The sequence below is a fragment of the Lagenorhynchus albirostris genome, chromosome 15 (genome assembly GCF_949774975.1).
Source record: "Lagenorhynchus albirostris chromosome 15, mLagAlb1.1, whole genome shotgun sequence".
NCBI lineage: Eukaryota > Metazoa > Chordata > Mammalia > Artiodactyla > Delphinidae > Lagenorhynchus > Lagenorhynchus albirostris.
Genome location: NC_083109.1, coordinates 21502341 through 21522755, shown reverse-complemented (window position 1 = coordinate 21522755; position 20415 = coordinate 21502341). Strand labels below are relative to the sequence as shown.

The 20415-nt window shown below is 52.8% G+C and overlaps 1 protein-coding gene across 1 annotated transcript in view; it reads right to left on the bottom strand.

The window, feature by feature from the left end:
* Nucleotides 1-241: 241 nt before the first annotated feature.
* TGM2 (transglutaminase 2) overlaps nucleotides 242-20415 on the bottom strand; it is a 33318-nt gene continuing 13144 nt past the window's right edge. The window contains exons 4-13 of the mRNA XM_060123705.1: nucleotides 19987-20105; nucleotides 17179-17307; nucleotides 15958-16135; nucleotides 13553-13688; nucleotides 12552-12655; nucleotides 10740-10982; nucleotides 8410-8682; nucleotides 3974-4134; nucleotides 2850-2986; nucleotides 242-2129 (exon numbers count right to left, since the gene is read on the bottom strand). Of these exons, the coding sequence (XP_059979688.1) occupies nucleotides 1979-2129; nucleotides 2850-2986; nucleotides 3974-4134; nucleotides 8410-8682; nucleotides 10740-10982; nucleotides 12552-12655; nucleotides 13553-13688; nucleotides 15958-16135; nucleotides 17179-17307; nucleotides 19987-20105 (1631 nt within the window). The 3' untranslated portion in view covers nucleotides 242-1978. The remainder of the gene's footprint in view (nucleotides 2130-2849; nucleotides 2987-3973; nucleotides 4135-8409; nucleotides 8683-10739; nucleotides 10983-12551; nucleotides 12656-13552; nucleotides 13689-15957; nucleotides 16136-17178; nucleotides 17308-19986; nucleotides 20106-20415) is intronic.

Here is a 20415-nt window from a genome sequence, read left to right as displayed (position 1 = left end):
AGTACACAGGATGTTAGAAGAGGTACAGGCAGTTCATTCTGGTCTGAACATGGTTTGTTTGGAGAAGAGGCTGGAGGTGGAGCTGGACAGTTGTAGAGCATTGAATGCCAGTAAAGTTTAGATCTGAGGGCGGCGCTGAGGCTAGGGAAAGGCTCTTAGGCAGGAAGTGGCTGGTCCAGATGTTAAGTGAGCTCCCCCACCCACTCTCCTCAAAAGCATGCAGCGAACAGACCAGACCTGGTTTGAATGTGAAAAATAAACTCTTTTATTTCAGTACTTGCTCTTTGTGGCTCAAAAGCACATCTACTGCTTGCTTGGAACCCAGAAGTATTTATAAAACCATAGAGAAATCGAGCAATATGTATACAGAATAGAACATATATATTTCGGCTCAAGTGCTTCTTCCTGTGCAAAGCAGAAAGTTCTAAGTGCATCAGTGTGACTTTCCCCAAATCCCTCTCTGGGATTTGGGGGACTCTGGAGTCTTTGACCCCACTCCAGATACAGAATTCTCCCCACTTCCCTCTTCCAGGCTGAGGGAGGCCCAGTCACATGGAGAGAATGAGTGGTAAAGTCAGAGATGGCAACTTGTGGGGTCCCCGAGCTTAGTCAGGGGCAAAGGCTGTGTTCTAGGGCCCTGGCTCTTCAAAGAGGGGTTGGCTGAGATGCCAGCCTTGTTGGTGAGTGACCAGCACAGGCAACTAAGGCTCCTGTGAAGTCTACACATTGTGGTGGGTGGGGTCATGGGTAGGTCAGGGGCCTCCGGGGCTCTTTTCCCCTAGAACTGGGCTCTGAAGGAAGATGCCTGGGCACAGGTGGGGGACTCAGACAGGGCTGGGGGCAGGAAGGTGGTCATGGTCATGGTCTCATTCTCCAAAACATCCTGGCCTGTGACCTAAGGCTCTGTGAAGCCAGGGAGTAAGACTCAATGTCATTGGCAAGGCTGAGTCATATAAGGCACCAGAAGTGCAGAGCTGAAGGGGCCTTGGAGATGAGCTGGTTCAACCACTCTGTGACCGATGAGCAGACTGAGGCCCAGAGAGGGGAAGGCAGTGGCTGGCCAGACTTGGGGCTCAAACCCAGGGCTCTAACCCCTCCAATTTCCTCCCCACCTCCTCATCCGAACTGGATCCTTTTTGATCAGGCCCCAGATGGCCTCTCTGACAGTCAGGTCAGGGCTGGTGTGGTGAATGGGGCCCTGGACTCAGAGTCAGAAGGCCTGGCTCCATTCCTGCACCTTCATATTAAGCAGCCTTGCAACTATCCAGCGGTACAGGGCGGGCCACCTCCCTTCTCCAAGCTGCAGTCTCCTCACTGAGAAAGTGGCTCCCACTCCGCAGTTTTCCATGGCAATTAAATGGGTTGGTGGCCGTGTGAGCCCAGGAAGCACTTAGTAGGTGCCTCACAATTGCGGCGTGCGGGGGTACTGTTGGGCCAGGGCTGCTGGGATGTGGGGGGAGCTTGGGTCTGGACTATTCCTGGGACCCTCTCGATCTGCACCTGCTCAGGCTCTGCCAACGGCCCCTGGGGCCTGGGCACAATCTGGGGAAGGGGTTCAGGACACCCCAGGGAGCTGAGTTCCTTGATCTGGTCACTGGGCACACTGTTTTTCGCCTGCTCCCAGGGAAGGGGCTCTGGAGTTGATCAAACAATACGGCAGGTGGTCAGTGGCTTTCCAAATGGCATCTGGGCTGGGAAGGGAGGCTGGAGTCCCTCCTCCCCGGCCCACCCCCCAGGCCCAGTCAGCCAAGATCAGGGCTCCTACTGTGGAGGCACAAAACATTCCTCACAGGTGAGGGAGGTGGGGAGCCAGGCTCAGGGGGACCATATGGGCCGGAAGTACATTTGATTCCAAAGAGGCCCCATAGGCAGCCCACCGTGCCCTGGGGTCTGGGGCCCAATAAGGGGCAAATTTTGCTCATTACCTTGGGATAAAGATTGGGGTCAAGTTGGGGGCCCTCGGCTGGCATGGGGGCCCTTAGGAGGTGTTAACAATGACATTCCTGAAGCCCTTCACGGCCTTCAGCCTGTCGCTCTCGAAGTTCACCACCAGCTTGTGGCGGCCCGCGTTCAGGGGCAGCAGGTCCACCCTCGCCTTGACTTCCTCCCCCGCCTCCACGGGGTGTGGGCTGGGAGAGAGAGAGAAAGAGGGTGAGATCAGGGCCCTGGCCTGGTCCCCACAATGGGGACAGGCCAGGATGACACGTGACTACTGAGATCTTAGCCTAGAAACTCCATGGATGTATAGCTTTGTGCCGACAGAATACAATGGGTCCCGCTCACCACTCTCCGAAGGCCTGGGCCATCTGCCCTCCTATGTGTAGAGGGGCTGGTGTGTTTGTGTGTGTGTGTGTGTGTGTGTACATGGAAGTGGATGGTGTGCTTGGGGGTAAGAGTGCGGATGCTCACGTGACCACATGCATGAAAATGCATTGAGCTGTACATACGTGACTTGTATGCTTTACTCTATATAAATTACAATGAAAAAGTGAAAAACAAGAAGTGTGTATGCTTGTAAGTGTACGTATATATAAATATGTATCCATGAGGGTACACCACACAGGCACGCATGTACACCTGTGTGCATGTGAGGACTCGGGTGTCCCGAGGTGGGTGCTTAGTGAATGTGTACCTGTTTAGGTTTGTGAACACATGTGCACAGAACGCAGCTAACGTGTGGGTATTTGGGCGTAGACACGGGGGAATATTAGGCAGGTGTGTGGGTGGGTGTGTGGAAAGGGAGAAGAGGGGGTTACGGGCCTGGGTTCAGTGCCGGAGGGCGCCCTTCCCCCCCCCGCAGCATCTGCCCTCTGCTCCCAGGCCCCCAAGCTGGAGGGACCAGCACTTACATTTCCACGGTCTTCTGCTCCTTGGTCAGGCCCGCCCCCTCCACGGTGAAGGTGCAGCCTGACAGCGGCACGGTGAGCGGGTTCCACAGGGACACCTCAGCCACCAGCTTGCGATTCTGCTTGGGCTCTCCCAGGATCTAGAGGAGGCATGGGGCAGATGTCAGGGGCAGCACGGAGGGAGAGCAGCCCACCGCCCCTCAAGGGCATGCAGGGTCCCAACTGGGCCATCTCCATCTTTGCTGCAGTTTGGCCCAATGTCTGCCCAGCTCCGCCGCTAACATTCCTCGCCTCATCTGGAAAACACAGATGATGACACCTGCCCAGGCCTCCTTCATGGAGCTGAAGTGAGGCTCCACGCAACCCACAGGATGTGTAAAATGCCTCCCTCATTCTAGGGTCTAGGGTGGAAAGATCAGAGTCTTTGGAGCCAGGCTGATCTCTGACCCTTTCTCACTGTGTGACCTTGGCAAAGTTACTACCCTCTCTGAGCCTTGGTTTCTTCATAGAACAGAAATGCCTGACTGCAGGGTTCTCATGAGGATTAGCTGAGCTAATATGTGCAAGCTCCTAGCAGACTGTCTGGCACACAGTGCTCACTCCCTCCTGCTCTGCTCTTTACCATTTATTTGTAACTGCAGCATTTGGGGATCTGGGGCTGTGACTCCTCCAAGTGAATCACTATGATGACCATGAAGTTGGTGATAAGAATAGTCAGTTTTTATTGAGCCCTCATAACGTGCTGGATATGGTTCTATGTGCTTCCTGTAGACTCACATTTAATCTTTACAACACCCATTGTATAGATGAATAAATGGACTCCAGCATCTGTGCCCTTGACAACACATCCCTTCCTGCCCCACCAGGGCCCCAGGACCTGGGAATCTAGCATTAGTAGTTTAGCTTTTAAGGGTCCACGAGTCTGAGATCCCTAAGTGCCATGATCCTACTACTCTGGGATTTTAGGATTCATTCCTAGAGTCTGTGAGTCCCAAATTCTGCTTCATGATGCTTTTCTTTGAAGAACCTAGCATCTGAGGAACCTGGGGCATCGGAGATCTTGAGGTTGCAGGGAGGGAGGTGCGTGCACATGTGGGGACCTGTCCAGGGACCCAGCCAGCCCTTACCCGGATCTTGATTTCTGGATTCTCCAGATAGATGTCCCTCTCGGCCAGCAGGTAGCTGTTGGCAGCTGGCTCGACGAACAGGCCCCGCACCTTGATGAGGTTCGACTCGGTCAGGTAGTCACAATACTTTTCGTAGAGGATTCGAAGGGGAATGCTCTTCTCTGCAGGAGGGGAGAGGGGAGAGCACTCATGACATCTGAATCGTGGCCCCCACCTCTCCTATGGCATCTCCACAAGGCACAGAGAGGGCAAGGAATGAACTCGAGGTCACACAGCTGGTGAATGGAGGGGCATGTCCCAGCACTTTCCCTCACCTGCCCTGGCTCCAAGGCTCCCAGGGAGGAAGTGGGGAGGAGAGGCTTGGGCATTAATCCTGCCTCTGCCCTTCGCTGACTGGGGATGCTGGGCAAGTCACTCCACCTCTCAGGACCTCATTTCCCCCCATGAGGTCGGTAGAATTGTACCCATTTACAGATGAAGAGACACTTCTGCCAGTAAGTGTTCAGATCAGGAGAGCTGGCCCTGCTTGGCCACTGTCTGACTGTGTGAGCCTGGGAAGATGACCTCCCCTCTCTGTTCCCTCTCTGTTCCCTGGGACATCTGGCACCCGCTGGGCAGAGCTAAGACCAGAGGTCATTTCAGAGCAAAAGCCACACAAGTGATAGGGGTGAGAAAAAAGCCGGCAGGGCCAACCCCTCCCGCTGCAGAGAAGCGAAGTGTGGATTGCAGCCCCATTTCTCTGACAAGAACACTGAAGCCTTAGGGCACCAGGGGTCAGCTTACAGGAGGCAGGAAGGAGCAGTGAAACGGGCACAGGACTGATTCTCCACAGGCCCTGCTTGTTCACTCGGTCGCAGGGAACCTTGGGAAAAATCCCTTCTGCTCCTCGGGCTTCCCCCCATCAAACAACAATGTTGGAGGAATGGTCTTGGGGCTCCATGGAGCCCAGCCAACCTCTCCTCACTATCCCAGTGCCATGATGGGAGATGCTGTTTCTTCTTTTTCTGCCATCTGTCCCCTCCGTCCCTGCACTAGACCAGCGTTTCCCAAACTCCAGCCATTCATGTGATTTTTCACATGTCTGAGTAACTCCTCAGTAAATAATTTTTCTTTCAGTCCCCTCACTTTACACTTTTTAACTTTTTTTGCTTAGGGAACCTTTTCATCATTATTTGCAGAAAACCTGTCTCATTTACCATAAGTAGAAGGAAGCTGGTAAAAACAAACACCAGCAAACAAAGTCATGTTTATTCAATTCGGGCCGATATTCTCATCTGCTGAGGGCTCCCAGTTTGAGACCTGAGCTTACTGTTAAAGAGGGAGGTTAGCAAGGGTCTGGGGTGCCCGGGCCAGTGAGCACCCGTTGGGAGGTCATCTCTAGGGCCGTGAAGGCCCGAACAGATGGTCACCTTCTCTCTGCATGAGTCAAGGTCCAGGTCCTGGCTGGGCACATTGGTGTTCCCCGTCCCACTCTCTGGAAAATGTGTGCCCAGCCCTCTAGTCACTCATTCCTGGGGTGGATCTGCTCAGATGGCGTGGGGGGAAAAAAAAAAACCAAAGCTTCTGCGAAAAAGGAGTGAAAATTCCTGGGTCAGGACCTGGTGGAGCAGAGTAGAAACTCTGACCAGCTCCACAGGAAAGAGGGAAACCATTGTCCTCCAGGAGCCTGGAGGAGGTGGCCCCAGCTGTTAACTTCTCCAGGAGGCTTAGGCCGGGGGGGCTGGACCTTTGAGAACTGCTGTCCACAGGCCAGGGGCCTTGGCTTCGGGCCAGATGCTGGCTGAAAGAGGGAAACATTTGCGGTTAGTGTCTATTCATTCCTTAGATGATCCCTTTGATCATCACAGAGATCACGCTGCCTGCATTCCTCATGACCCACCTGGAGGGGTGAGGGTATCCAGAGAGAGAGAAGAGGTGGGTGGCAGGAAGGAAGAGAGCAAGGAGGCGGGGTGGGGTCAGCTGGATTCAGTTCAGCTGTCCTAGGCCTGGCTTCCTGTCCGCTAGCACATGGAAATCCCCCAGATCTTATCATCAAAGAATAACCGCAACTCAGCCAAAGTTCAGGGTCTCACAGGGTGGGAGAATCACTCTCAGGTTGACTTTGGCCTTGGAAGCCTCAATAGAGCATCCTGGCCTAGCCCCACCTGAGGGCAACACGCAGTACCACTGCCCTTCTCTGCCCTCTCCCGACAGGCTGTGCCCCTCAGAGGTCTCCGTAGCAGGAGGGACCCCTCCGCTGTGAACACATCCCCAGGAAGAAACCCTGGCGGCTGTGGCTGAAGCAGAATGCTGCGAAGGGCCTGAGGGTATCTGGGAGGCAAAGGGTAACTCAGCAGCAGCCTGGGTGGAAGTTGTTCTGGCATCCCTGGCTCAGGCTGGAGTTCACCTTATGATACACATTCCAGGAAAGGCACTTCCTCCCTTTGAAGCGGTTCTGAGCGTGAGGAAGAACTGACATGTGTGCATTCACACAAAGGGGCTGGAAGGGCTCTTCAAAGATGAGCCAGCCTTTGTACAAATGGGGAACCCGGAGCCTGGAATGGAGAAGAGAAATACCCAGGAGCCCACATCCTGTGGGCAGAATTGCAGGAACTAGGACCTCGGTATCCCGACCACCCCACACACCTGTAGGGATGGAGCCCTGCCCCTGACTCGGGGCCTGGATGTGGAGATGAGAGCTGAGTCCTCTGCACACCAGCAAGGCTGGCAGTGACTCAGGAAGCACTGAGCCCGGCCCTGAGACCATTGCCTGGCACAGCAGGGTTCAGGAAAGATGCTTTTCGGCCTCCCCACACCTGTTGGCACTTGCTCAGCGAACAGTGAAGAGCCCCGCCGTGTCCAGGCACCATCATACACTTTCCAGATCTTTCCTGAACACACGTCTCCTTTGCAGCCCATGAGGGGCATGCCAATGCCCCATGTGATGGATGGGTGTGAGTCAAGGCCCAAGGTTATACATCTAGAAGGCGGGAGAGGTTCTTCCCTGGTGGTCCAGTGGTTAAGACTCCAAGCTCCCAATGCAGGGGGCACAGGTTGGATCCCTGGTCAGAGAACTGAGATCCCACACGCCACATGGCGCGGCCAAAATTAATATTAATAATAGAAGGTGGGAGAGGCCAGATTCAAAGCCAATTCTGGCCTCCGAACACGCCTTTTAGCAGCATAAGTGTTGGGGCCCCAGCCCTGGTGCCACGTGGCTCTGCCCCAGAGTTTGCCGCTGCTCAGGGACCCTGACAGAGGGTCTGCTCTGTCCCGGCGTGTGGCGCCAGGGTGCCCGAGGTGGCCCTGAGATAGAGGCCCCAGGGTTGACTGATGTTCTACTCAGATCATGCTGACCCCGGGTCCTCTCCCAACTCGAAGACCCCCCTGCCCTCCCCATGCCCACAAGCTCCGAGTGCAGGAACACAGAATGGGCTGCTGCGGGGGATAGGAGACTGGGCTCCGTGCTGCCTCCCTAAGTGACCTCGGCTGCCGCAACCCCTCTCAGGGTCTCCAGCTTAATTTTAGGGAGATAACCAGTAGTGGTGACAAAGCCAGCAGTGAAAAAAGGGATCAAGGGGACGATGACTGTGCAGGCATCCGACCAAGAAGCCAGAGCGACAGAGGCTCTGCCCAGGGTTGAGGGCTGGGTGAGCTACTGACATCATTTCAGCCCCAAACGGGGAAGGGGATCTGCTCCCAGGGAGGTCGGGCCAGGCACTGGAGCCATGGAAGAGGAGAAGATCAGGGCTTTTCCTTTCCTATCACTGTTAGAGCCACACTGTCCAGTATGGCAGCTTCCGGCCACATGCGGCTGTTTAAGTGAAATTAAAACTTTAGTCCCATAATTACACCAGCCACACTGCAAGTGCACAATAGCCACATGGAGCTAGTGGCCACCATACTGGACAACGCAGATACAGGACATCCTTATATCACAGAAAGTTCTCTGGGTAGTGCTGGTCTTGAATCTCTTCTCTCTGAGCCTGAGAACCTCCAGAGAAATAGGAGAGGTTCTCAAAGGGGCTCTGGGGAGAGGCACCTGTAGTGTGAGTTGCTGGAGACGGAGGAAAGGAATTTGCTGGAAGGGGCAGCAGAGAGTCTGGGAAAGCAGTCAGGGGTCCTGCGAAGATGAGATGGAATGAAGTAGAATAGTTGCTACGAGTACAGGTTCAAGTCTCCGTCCTGTCACTTCCTGTGTGGCCTTGGGAAAGTTACTTAACCTCTCTGTGCTCAGTCTTCTCATCTGGAAAATGGGACCATAAAAGAATCCACCTCCTACTTTTGTTATAAGAAGGAACTGGGTTGCTATTTATAAAGTGCCGAGGACAGGGCCTGACCCACAGTGAGGGCAATGGGAGTGTCTGTGAGGTAGATGGCACACGTTCAGCTCTCAGGGCACGACCTAGCATGTCGTCAGGGTGGTCAACAGCTGCTCCAGGAACACAGGGCCTTACCAGAGAAAGGCTCCAGGGAAAAGTTGAGCAGGTCCTTGGTGCCACACTTGGGTCCCAGGATCCCGTTGTAGCTGACGGTGCGGGCACAGAGCAGGAGGCAGCCAGCGTGGTCCTCGGCAGTGTTGTTGGTGATGTGGGCAAAGACGTCGAAGTCGCTGCCCCTGTTCATGCCCTGGCCCGCACGGATCCTCATGGCCACCCCTGTCTCCTCTTTATCAGCCAGTTTGTTCTGGCGGTTGGCCCTTGTGAAGGCTTCCCTCTCCTCTGCGGACCCTGTGGGGACAGGGAAGAGAGCTTCATCACAGCTGGAAGGGGGATCAATGAGAAGGAGGCTGGGAGCAGGGCAAGCTGGCTTCTCAGAGTTCTGGTGACTCAGAGCACCCCCGGAGGGAGCCTCTTCTTTACATTACTGTGCCAGGAGGAGGAAAGAGTATTTTATTTACTTTCCACAAGTGAGCTCCTATACATCCCTCAAGACCCATCCCCAAATGACCCCTCTTCCAGGACACCTTCTCTGACTCCTCCTTTCCCAGGATGAAAGAGTCACAATGTCTTTTGGAGTTTCATAGCTGCCTATTGCCTGTCACGGTGTTTTGGCCCACCAGGTTTTTTTTCTGTTCATATGCTTACACTCTCAAGCCTCTTGAGGACTAAGACTGTGTTTTACTTAATCTGAAGTCATACCCAATGCCTACAACAGTGTTTGGTGCCTAGTAGGCACTGATACAATGAGAACTTTCTCACCTCTAAGCATTTTGCACAGGGACCACTTCTACCTGAAATCCTTTCCCTCCCTTCTCTACCTGTTGAGCTTTCCAGCAGGAATGACTGCCCCCTGCTTTATATTCCATTTACTTCTCCCCATGTGCCTTTTATTTTTGTCCCCAGTGTTGTTGGGTACATATTTATTTCTTCTATCAAATCATCAGCTCTAGACCTTTCAGAGGCCGGGGAAAGCAGGTTTTCCTTCTGTTTTAGCCCTTCCCACTGGAGCACGGCCACTTAATACCCAATCCCAAGTCAGCCCTGGAGAGTCAACGGGGGTCAGATAAAGCCTGTGGTTTCTTCGTCACTTCTGTGAACTCTACTGTGCTTGGCACACCGTAGATGCTTAGAAAATATCTGTCTATTGAACTGGCCATTGGATGTGCTCAAATTCAATTTTTAAAATAAACCACATCTTTTCCCCACTATTGATTTAATATTAGTAGCAGAAAGAAGCTTCATCTTTGTGTCTGATTGAGCCCATCTTATTAAGTTTCTTTTGGTCCATTTCTCTTTAAACCTTTCCAATCTACCTTCATGCCCACTTCCCCACCTGTGTGTGAAATGCTAAAACAATTAATACTACAGAGTTCCAGGAACTTCTCTTCCTGGCCCCTCTGGACTTCCAAGCCTCTTCAGCACAAATACGTTGCAATAAAAAAGCATGGAGGGGGCTTCCCTGGTGGCGCAGTGGTTGAGAGTCCGCCTGCTGATGCAGGGGACACGGGTTCGTGCCCCGGTCCGGGAAGATCCCACATGCCGCGGAGCGGCTAGGCCCGTGAGCCATGGCCACTGAGCCTGTGCGTCCGGAGCCTGTGCCCCACGACGGGAGAGGCCACAACAGTGAGAGGCCCGCGTACCGCAAAAAAAAAAAAAAAAAAAAAAAAAAGCATGGAGGGACCTCCCTGGTGGTCCAGTGGGTAAGACTCCGTGCTCCCAATGCAAGGGGCCCGGCTTTGATCCCTGGTCGGAGAACTAGATCCCTCATGCTGCAACTAAAGATCCCGCATGCCACAACTAAAGATCACGCATGCCGCAGCTAAGACCCAGTGCAGCCAAATAAATAAAATAAAGCTTAAAAGAAAAAGCATGGAATTGACCATCTATTGTTGGAGCTCCCACCACTAATAAGCTCTGTTAAACAACATGGACATCATGATTTTTCTGTGAAGATGAAAGCCTCGCTTGTATAACAGCCATCCCTTTCAGTTTTACTGAGTCAAACCAACGAAGAAAGTGAGGCTTAAAAACCCAATGAAATCTTTTTGTGGAATATAGAATTCTTTTCCTAAATGAATGATCCTTTACCACTGTCCCCCTGCCCCCAGGGTGTTTGTCAAGTTTGCACCTGATTCTAAGGAATTTCTTGAAATGGAGAGTAACCTACAGATCATTGTTGTTTGCAAGCTGCCAGAAAACACACACACACACACACACACACACACACACACACACACACACACACACACACACACACACACACACACTCACACACACTCACACGCCCTCTGGGCTGGTAAACAAGCTGCTTATCCACAAGGCAGTGATGAGCCAAGGGCCCCTACCCTCCGGGTACTTGTAGGTGTGGGTAATGTCCTCCCGCTCGTCTCTGCCCACGCTCTTTGTGCTGATCTTCTGCCCCACGACCAGGGAGTGGTTGATGGACTTGTGCATGGACCCATCATCCTGCCGGATCCAGTCCACCACGTCGGCGTTGACCTCGGCAAAGACGAAAGGGGCGTCGTACTTGGGGCTCAGGTCGCCCACCTTGATGGCACGAACAGGAACCGGGCCACAGCAGTATGTCCCTGGTTGGGAGGAGAAGGGTAAGACGAGCCTGGGCTGAGGGGAGGGTGGTACCTCCAGAATCTTCCACAATTCAACCACACATAGCCGAAAACCTAGAGACCATATAGCCTTTGACTCAGGGATTCCATTTCTAAGAAGGCAGCATCAGGTAAGAATTAAGAATTCCAGGGGAGGGAGTTCCTTGGTGGTCTAGTGGTTAGGACTCTGCGCTTTCACTGCCGGGGCCCTGGGGTTCAACCCCTGGTTGGGAAACTGAGATCTTACAAGGCATGCAACAAGACAAAAAAAAAAAAAAGAATTCCAGGAGACCCTGGAACCCAGCTTCTGGGATTCAAAGCTCAGTCTCTTATTAGCTGTGTGACCTTGGAGAAGTCACTTAACTTCTCTGAGTCCTGGCTTCACGTGGGGATATTTGTACCTACCTAATGAGGAGTGGCAAACACTTATTTCTATGTGTTTGATAAACAGAAATGTATCCCAAGGCACTTAAGGAAATGAGGAAGCCAACTGTAGGCAATACTTTACAAGGGTGTGTGTCTGTCTGGTTTCCTGCCGAGACTGAGAGTAGCAGTCAGTGTCTGACACTGACTCAGGGAGTGTGTGCTAACGAAATGAACAAGAGAGCTAGATGTTTATCTGGGTGTGGTGTACCACTGCCTCAAACTGGTCACAAATTTAAATGTTGAGGACTAGAGGCTTGGTAGCTATATTACAGTGCGTCCATTTGATGGAATGTGGTAACATTAAATTAAAATTAAAATCACAGAAAACTGTCTGATAGAGAAATGCTAATGATATATGGAGAAGTGACAGGGCCAGGATGAAAGACCATGTGCAGGAAGAGTTCTTAACCTGGGGTCCATGGAACCCCCAAGGTGCAGCAAATAGAATTCAGGAGTTCATAAACTTGGATGGGAAAAAATTACATCATTATTTTCACTTCCTTCGACTGTGAAAGACCAAAAACCACAGTCTTAGGTGCACTTATGACTTGTCACTCATAAGAACCACAGATATTTTTATCTCTCTTTATAGTTGTTACAGATAACCGGAAATATAGATTGCATTCATCTCTACCACAAAATTATGGAACTTATTGATTCTACTAATAAATCTTGTTATATAGAGCATATATTACTATATCACAAATTTATTTAAAAATTTTTGATAACTATATTGCAATGTAATTGAACCCTAGGTGTTATATTGTGTGTATTTAAAATATTATTCTGAGGAAGGATTCATTTGAAATTATTGGAAGCTGTGTGTGAATGTTAATGAAATTTCTTGGGGGGAAGAGGACAAAGATGCTATTTGACTTTTTTTCTCTGTGCTTCTCTATATTTTCTGTTTTCCACAATGTGCATGAATTACTTTTCAAATTATAAAAGAGGTGTTTTATAAAATATCAATGAGGTCCCCCAACACTCAATGTTCTTTGGAGTCAGCCAGACCTGGGTTAGCATCCCAGCTCTGCCCCTCTCCAGCTGAGGAGCCCCTCTGCTGGGTGGGTCCCCTCCAGCCTCTGTTACTTCATCTCGGTAATGGGGCCACACCTGCCAACCCACCTTCGCTCTTCTCCTGGGGCGTGGGGTCCAGGGCCTGCCACCCCTCGTATCCCGGCTGCAAGTCAGGCCTGGTCATCCACGACTCCACCCAGCAGTGGAAGTTCCTGTTGGGGAAACAAAGCAGAACGTGGACCAGGACTCTCATGCAAACGTTCACAGTCACCTCCTGCGGGCTGTCCACACTCGCCTTGTCCTAAGCTGACCCCAGAACGTCCCCCACCACACTTTGCTCTTCCTCTGGGGGCCCCAGTCGGGTGCTCCCAACTACACTGGGAGTCCTCAACCCCTCTCCCCAACTCCTTTCCCCTCTCAGTGGCTCTGCATGCCCAGCTGACCAGACCTCCTAATTTCTCGACTCTTCCTTCTTTTTTTTTTTGCTGCTGTTGTTTTTTTTTGTTTTTTTTTTTTGCGGTACGCGGTCCTCTCACTGCTGTGGCCTCTCCCTGTTGCAGAGCACAGGCTCCGGACGCGCAGGCTCAGCGGCCATGGCTCAAGGGCCCAGCCGCTCCGCGGCATGTGGGATCTTCCCGGACCGGGGCACGAACCCGTGTCCCCTGCATCGGCAGGCGGACTCTCAAACACTGCGCCACCAGGGAAGCCCCGACTCTTCCTTCTTTTTCAGCTCACAGGCTCTGCCTGGATTCAGACCCCACCACCACCCACCTGGACCACAGCCCCGCCCCCTGCTTCCGATCTGTCCCCCCGGTCATCAGCACACCCCTCTCCAGTCTGAAGCCTCTGGAATCAAGACCAGACCCCCAGCCTGGCAGTGCAGACCCCGGACGGTGTGTTCTCCCTGACGCCCTTTCATGCTCCCTGCATTGACTTTCCTTCCTCTTGGCCTTTGCTCCTGCTGTCCCCGTCCTGGAGCCTCTCCAAGGCCCGCTTCCTTTTGTCCAAATACTGTTGAACTTTTAAACCCAGTTCAAATGTGACCTCCTCTGAGAAATCGCCCCAAGTTTCCTCTCCAGGGGATCCTTCCCACTGAGCGCCCCCCTCACCAGATCATCTCGCTCTTGTCACTCTGGATCTCCCCAAACTCGTTGCGGAAGTACTCGATGAGCAGGTTGCTGTTCTGGTCGTGGGCCGAGTTATAGTTGGTCACGACGCGGGTGGGGACGCCGAGGCACCGCAGCACTGGGTCGGGGGACACAGTGGAGAGAGCTTAGGGGATGAGCTGAGGCCCTAGACACATCTGCTCTGCTTGGGCCTCCACATGCCCATCTGTACCCCAGGGAGCACTGCACACTGGTAAGGGTGCACCCACCCGGACAATGGCACCCACCTCGCTGGTTGGCCCATGTCCACTCTTTCCCTTTCACATCACAGATAACAAAAGACTCTAAATGCAAATCTGACATTAACGGTCCTCTGCTAAACCCTCAATGGCTCCCCACAGCCCTCGAGGTCAAGGCCAGACCTCCACCGTGGCCCTTACCCTGGAGGGTCTGGCCCCTGACCACCTCCTGCACACTTTGCTCCAGCCATACTGGCCTCGCTGCTCCTCCAGCACTCCATGCTGCCAACAGCCCCAGGACATTGGCATATGCTGTACCCTGGGCCAGGAAGCCCACCCGGCCGGGTTTAGATGACCCCATCATTTGCATTCATAGCAAAACTGGCGAGTCATCATCATTCTCAATATACAGGTGTGTGAGGGATTCTTTAATTTGTCCTCTGAGGGCAGTGAGCGAGCTGTCTTATTTTATATCCCCAGAGCCCAGCACAGGCCTGGCACAGGCTAATTTGTCAAATGGGATGAAGGAGTGGGTGAAGTAGAAAGAAAAGGAGGAAGGAAACAATGACAGAGATTCAGAGTGAGGCGTGAACAGCGGGGCAAGCAGAAGAGGGAACAAAGGTCAGGAGCCCTTCCGTTCCAGCCCCAGCTGCTTCAGGCTGTGTGGCCTGAGGCCAGTCCCTTCGCCTCTCTGGGCCTTGTTTCCTCCTCTCTAGCCCGGGCTTCAGGTGCACTGGGACTCCATCGTGGACGAGGAGGGCCTGCATTTGGGCCTCAGCACAGTTTACAGAGAGCCCAGAGTAACTGGGAAAGGGACTGGTGTTGGAATGATAGGTGACAAAGAGGCAGGATATCAAGTGGCAACTATAGACCACAGAGGAGGGACGAAGACCCTGGGCATGAATCCTGCCCGAATGGTGATGTTAGGTGCTCCTGACAGAGGGAATTATGGGTGTTTTTCCTCCTTCATTTTTTTATGTTACTTTTTATGTAAAATGTAAAAGTAACATATTCTCAGGGTAAGGTAAAGAAAGTAACATCTAAAAAAAGAAAGGCAACAGAAAGGCCTACTAAATATAATCTGTAGGACCTTTGGTTTACTTTTAGTTTTGATTGAGGTTGAGTCTCTGAGACGGGGGAGGGACAGGGATGTGACCTTTGCCCTGTGCCCACCATCAACCAGAGCAAGAGCTTCCCCGATGGCCCTGGATTCTGGCCGGGAGACAGGAGGGCACTGGGAGGAGGAAGGAAGGAGCAGCTGTGACCCTTCACCTCTTGTCTGGTTCCTGTGCCCTTTAACTTGGGTAGAGTCTGGATGCTCTGCTGCCCGTGGCGAGGGCTGATGTCCCAACCCCAGGCCTTGCCCCACCATGTGACAGGTTTCAGAGTACAGACCTGAGGCTTGGGGAGACCTGTCGCCGCTGCCCAGGGAGCAAGGCTCCACTCCTGTCCCAGGGATGGTGTCCCGGGAGGCCTCATCATCACAGTCTAAGGCCAGGAGGCTGGCCTTAGAGGGGCGGGCCCACCTCGTTCCAAGCCTGGCTGTGCCGCTCACCAGCTGTGCAACCTTGGCCAAGCCACTTCTCTTCTCTGAGCCTCCGTTTCCTCCTCTGAGAGGAGCTAATAATAGCAGCTTGTAATGATTCAGAGGGTAATGGGTATGGGCAGCCTGGCCGAACAGAAAAGTGTGTCACGGTGCCCATCACTGCAAACGTCCATCCGATCACGGTCAGCCGACTTATGGACACAGAGAAAATGCCCCAAGATCCAGCTGAGGAATCCCAGCTGCCCCGGAAACCCCCAAACCCCACCTAACTTGAACCAGAGACTGTGCTAAGTGACATCTCCCTGGCACTTGGGTCAGTGACTGCTGTCTCCATTTTACACATGAGGAAACAGGCTTGGAGACACCAGTTCTCTTGCCCAAGTCCTCCCAGGGGTCAGAGGCAGAGCTGGAATTCAACCCGGGCAGTCCATCTCGAGTCCCTGGGCCGATCCACCATTCGGCTCCCTGCAGAAACCCCGTGACCACGGGGGTCAGATGCCCCCTTATTTGACCAAATCTCCCTGGCTCCGTTACACATCAGGCCTGGGAGAAGGCTGCAGGGACCCGGGCTCACAGAAGCCAAGGGCAGTTCCAGGCCCTCTCACATCCCGTGTGCCGCTCACCAGTGCAGGCCACAGCAGCAAAGACCCAGCACTGGCCATACTTGACGCGCTGGCAGCTGTCATTCTTCCAGCGACGCAGGATGTCCACGCTGCCGATCCAGAACATGGGGCTGATGCCATCCCTGTAGTTGTTGTCCCAGCGTCCCAGCAGCACGCCCTGGTCATCATTGCAGTTGACCTGCAACCAGCGAGAGCATCAGAGGGACCAAGCCTGGGGAAAGGGCGACAGCTGCACTAGGGTGGGCATGAGTTCAGCACATGGTGAAAGGCAGGGAAGGGCGTTCCAGGTTGAAGGAGCAGCAGGTGCAAAGATCCCAAGGTGTGACAGACTGGGAGGTTAGAGATGGTTGGTGCTGGAGAGAGAAGCGGGAGGGAGGAGGTAGAGAGGGGTCAAGGTCGTGAGGGTGATGCTGGAGATGTGAATTTGTCCGTGGAGTGGAAAAGGAGTGACACGGCGTGACCTGAGTTTTACAAAGACCCCCTCTGGCCCCTGCCCAGATTGTGTCATTTGTCCCCAGACTCCCAGAACCTCGAGAATAAAATGCAGCCTCCTGACCGTGGCCCTGAGGCCTGCACCGTCTGGCCCTGCCCCCTCTGCAGCCCACCTGCATCCGACCCTCCTGCTTGTGCTCTGCTCCAGCCAAACCAGCCCCCCTTTTGCTCCTCAAACCTGCCACAGCCGCCCCTCCTCAGGGAGCCTTTGCACAAGCTGTCCCCTCTGCCTGGGATGCTCTTATCCTCCCAGTTACTACGTCAACTCGGGACTCATCACTCAGGGAGGTCCCCCAGCCCCTTGCTGGGGTTAGGCCCTGTGTTCAGACACTGTCACACATCTGGCCCCTTTGGCGAGTGCATCGTAATTTATGACTGTGCACTCATGTGATACTGTGGTTCCGCCTGTCTCCTCCCACACACACCCTAGAACGGAAGCTCTATGAAGTTAGAGACCATTCATATCTTACACCTGCTTTTCCCTGGTGCCTAGGATGTGGGTGGCACTTGACGAATACTTGCTGGATGGGTGAGTGAATGAATGAATGAATGGATTGCTTTGAGGGACCACATGGCATTACCCGCATTTGTACCTTGTCTCTCCAAATACAAGGTCTCCTAACTGGAACTCACCCATCTCCTGGGTTCCCCCACCGTGCCCAGCGCGGGGCCTGGCCTCCATCATCACAGTAAGGGAGGGCCCCTGGGGCGGGCCTGCTACTCACTCACCATGGCGCTCACCACCCGGCCCACGTAGACTGGACTGCTGCGGCGGGAGCAGTCGCGGCCAGCGTTCCTCAGGAACTTGGGGTTGACGTCCAAGAGCATCAGGCAGATGTCCAGAATCCCGTCTTCAAACTGTGTCAGAGGAAACAAGGGGAGGATGAGGGAGCTGAGAAGTCACCTCCTCTGGGAAGCCTGCCTTGAAGTCCAGCAGTTGTGGGACCCCTCTGCTGTCTCACACAGCAGATCGGAGGCTCGGGCTGGGTCTGTCACATCTCTGTAGTGCCAGCTTTTCCTGGCCCAGGAAAGGGGGGGGTGAGGTGGGACAATGACTGAGTGTGTGAGAAAGGGGGAGGGGGTGTGACTGCATCCAGGCTGGGGGGTCCTGGAAACTTGGAGTAGAGCCCAGAGTGAAAAGTCCAGCGTCCCTGGAGCTTCCCTCCCCTCCGACTCACCTCAGGCCCAGCCACTGCACTCCCCCACCACCACGTCTTCACTTCCCACAAGCCTGACTCACCCTGCAGAGCTGATGAGCCTCCCCTCCTTCCCCATCCTATCGCCACACACCGTTCGGATTGGAACCAAAGTATAGACTGTAAAGAAGTAAATCTAATCTCATCACTCCTGTTTCCACTGCACCCAGAGTAAAATCTAGACTTTTCCCTGTGGCCTGCAAGGCCCATTAAGATCTGTGTCCCATAGAGAACAAACGTATGGACGCGGAGGAAGGGAGGTGGTGGTGGGATGACTTGGGAGATTGGGATTGACATATATACACTAATGTGTATAAAATCGATAACTAATAAGAACCTGCTGTATAAAAAATAAATAAAATTCAAAAAAAACCGATCTGTGTCCCACCCCATCTTTGACCTCATCTCTCACCGCTCTCACCCATACTCATTCTGCTCCAGGCTCACTGCCTCAGGACCTTTGTACTTGCTATTTCCTTTGCTTGGAATGCTCTTCCTGCCTCTCTCTGTGTGACGCACACCTTCTCATCCTTGCAACTCAGATGTTATGTTTTTCAAAATCTCTCCTTGTCACCTTCCATTGGACGACCCAGCCGTCACGTTCAAGGGCTCTCCTGTCTGCCCCCTGCTCCCTGTCTCTGTGGTCTTGTCCCAAACCAGGCCTTATCGCAGGTCTCCCTCCATGACACAGAATAGCCCTCCCTGGCTTGAACCATTCATTTTGTGGCTCCCTATTGCCATCTGCCTGACATTCAGGGCTGTTCAGAACCTGAACACTGCTGACTTCTCCCACGTCATCTCCTGGGGCCCCTTCTCATATAAGTGCTCCCCAAACTGTAACATACTTCTTAGGTACAACATAAACTTTCCCACCTCGGAGCTTCGGCTCATGCTGTTCCTTTTGCTTGGAATACCAGGCACCCACCTCTTCCAAAGCTCAGCTCAAATTCTGCCTACTTCAGGAACTGCCTGATTCCCTTCCTTCCTTTAGGTCTTATCATCCTGGCTAGTGATAACTTCCGGAAGTTTGCAAGGCCATGTCCCACGGCCCCGCACAACCTGGACACAGACCAGCAACTCAGAAAATGAAAGGGAGGAGTTAGCTTTGTTCTATCTCTCAGGGGAGAATACAGAGCCCTGGGAAATAAGAGCCAATTCATTTTTTGATGTATTTTATGCATCACAGTCATATCACCATTTCATTTACATCCCACAGAGGGCTACAGGGTTTCTGCAGTTATTTGGAGGCAGACAGTTTTACGATTATTATCCCCAATATTCAGAAGAGGAAACTGAGGCCAGAGCCCCAGATCTCAGGGATCATCCTATGATCCCAGGGCAGGACTCTCTAGTCCTGAACATGGAGCCTGATCTAGGGGCTGCTAAGAGAAATCTCAAGGTGAACCCTACCCCAGGAGGCCAACACCCACTAATACACCAGGAGGTTGAAGGGCGAGGGGGTGTGATGGTTCTTGCTTCATGAGTTTTCTCAGCAATAGCTCAAGAATTTTTACGGGATGCTGGATAGTAGAGGAAATAAGAGTATTGATTTGGAGAACCAGCCCAGGCTGGCCTACTGAAAGAGGAGGAATCACATGGTACAGGGATGAGCCAACCAGCTGAGATCGGCCAAGCCCAGCCTAGACAGCCATGTCCTGGTTGGCCCATAGATTTATGAGAAATAATGAATGACTGTTTTTTCAAGCCTCCAAGTTTTGGACTTGTTTGTTAGTCAGCAGTAGCTAGCTGATACAACAGTGATTCTCAAAGTATCACTGGATCAATAGCATCAGCATCACCTGAGAACTTGTTAAAAATGCAAATTCTCAGCCCACACCCAGACCTACTGTATCAGAAACTAGGGATGGGACCCAGGAACTTGTGTTTTAACCCATTTTTTTAGGTGATTCTGACATATATTCGAGTTTGTGAACCACTGATCTAGATAATGGTTTAAAGCCCCTCTCAGCACATGCCTAGCATATCGTAAGCTTTCTCCAGTGCTGCCCATTATTTTGATATATGGCCTTGAATGTTCCCCTTCTCCCTCATGGAGCACCTGCCAGCCCCACAACTCTCACAGGCCCTCCTATTCTTTCCCACCTTGAATCCAGAGCTGCTGCTCCCACAGTGGAAAGGGCCACCCTTTGCTGTGTGACCTCAGGCTTGGCCTGGGCCCTCTCTAAGCCTCTAGCCATTTCAGGGCCCTTGAATCTTTGACAGCATGGCGTGGGTGACTCAGACCTGCTCACACTTCTGACTTTGATTTTGACTGTCTCAGACCCAGGACCTAGCACACGGTGGGCCTAAGATGGCTGGGAGGGGCAGGGTGTGGCCTTACCTGCCCAAAATTCCAAGGTATTCTATTGATGAACTTGGCTGAGCCCTGGTAGATGAAGCCCTGTTGGGTGAGGACATACTCCCGCCGCTCCTCTTCTGAGTCCAGGTACACAGCGTCCGCTGTGGGTGAAAAGGAAAGGGCCTCAACTCGAGGTCTGGCAAGGCCCAGGTTCCCCACAGACATGGCAGCCGGGGTGCCAACTCCCCAGGGCCAGGTCAGTTTCTCAGAGGCCTTTCTCTCTTTTAATCAGAAAAACTAGTCATTAATTAATAATCCCATATCAGTGAGATAAGGTATTATCAGTGACAACAATGTCTGTCTTTTATCCAACACTTGGCATGTGCCAGGACCCATGATAAATGTATGACATATATTAACTTGTTTAATCTCTACAAAAGCCCCATGTGGAAGGGATCCTTGGAAGCCCCA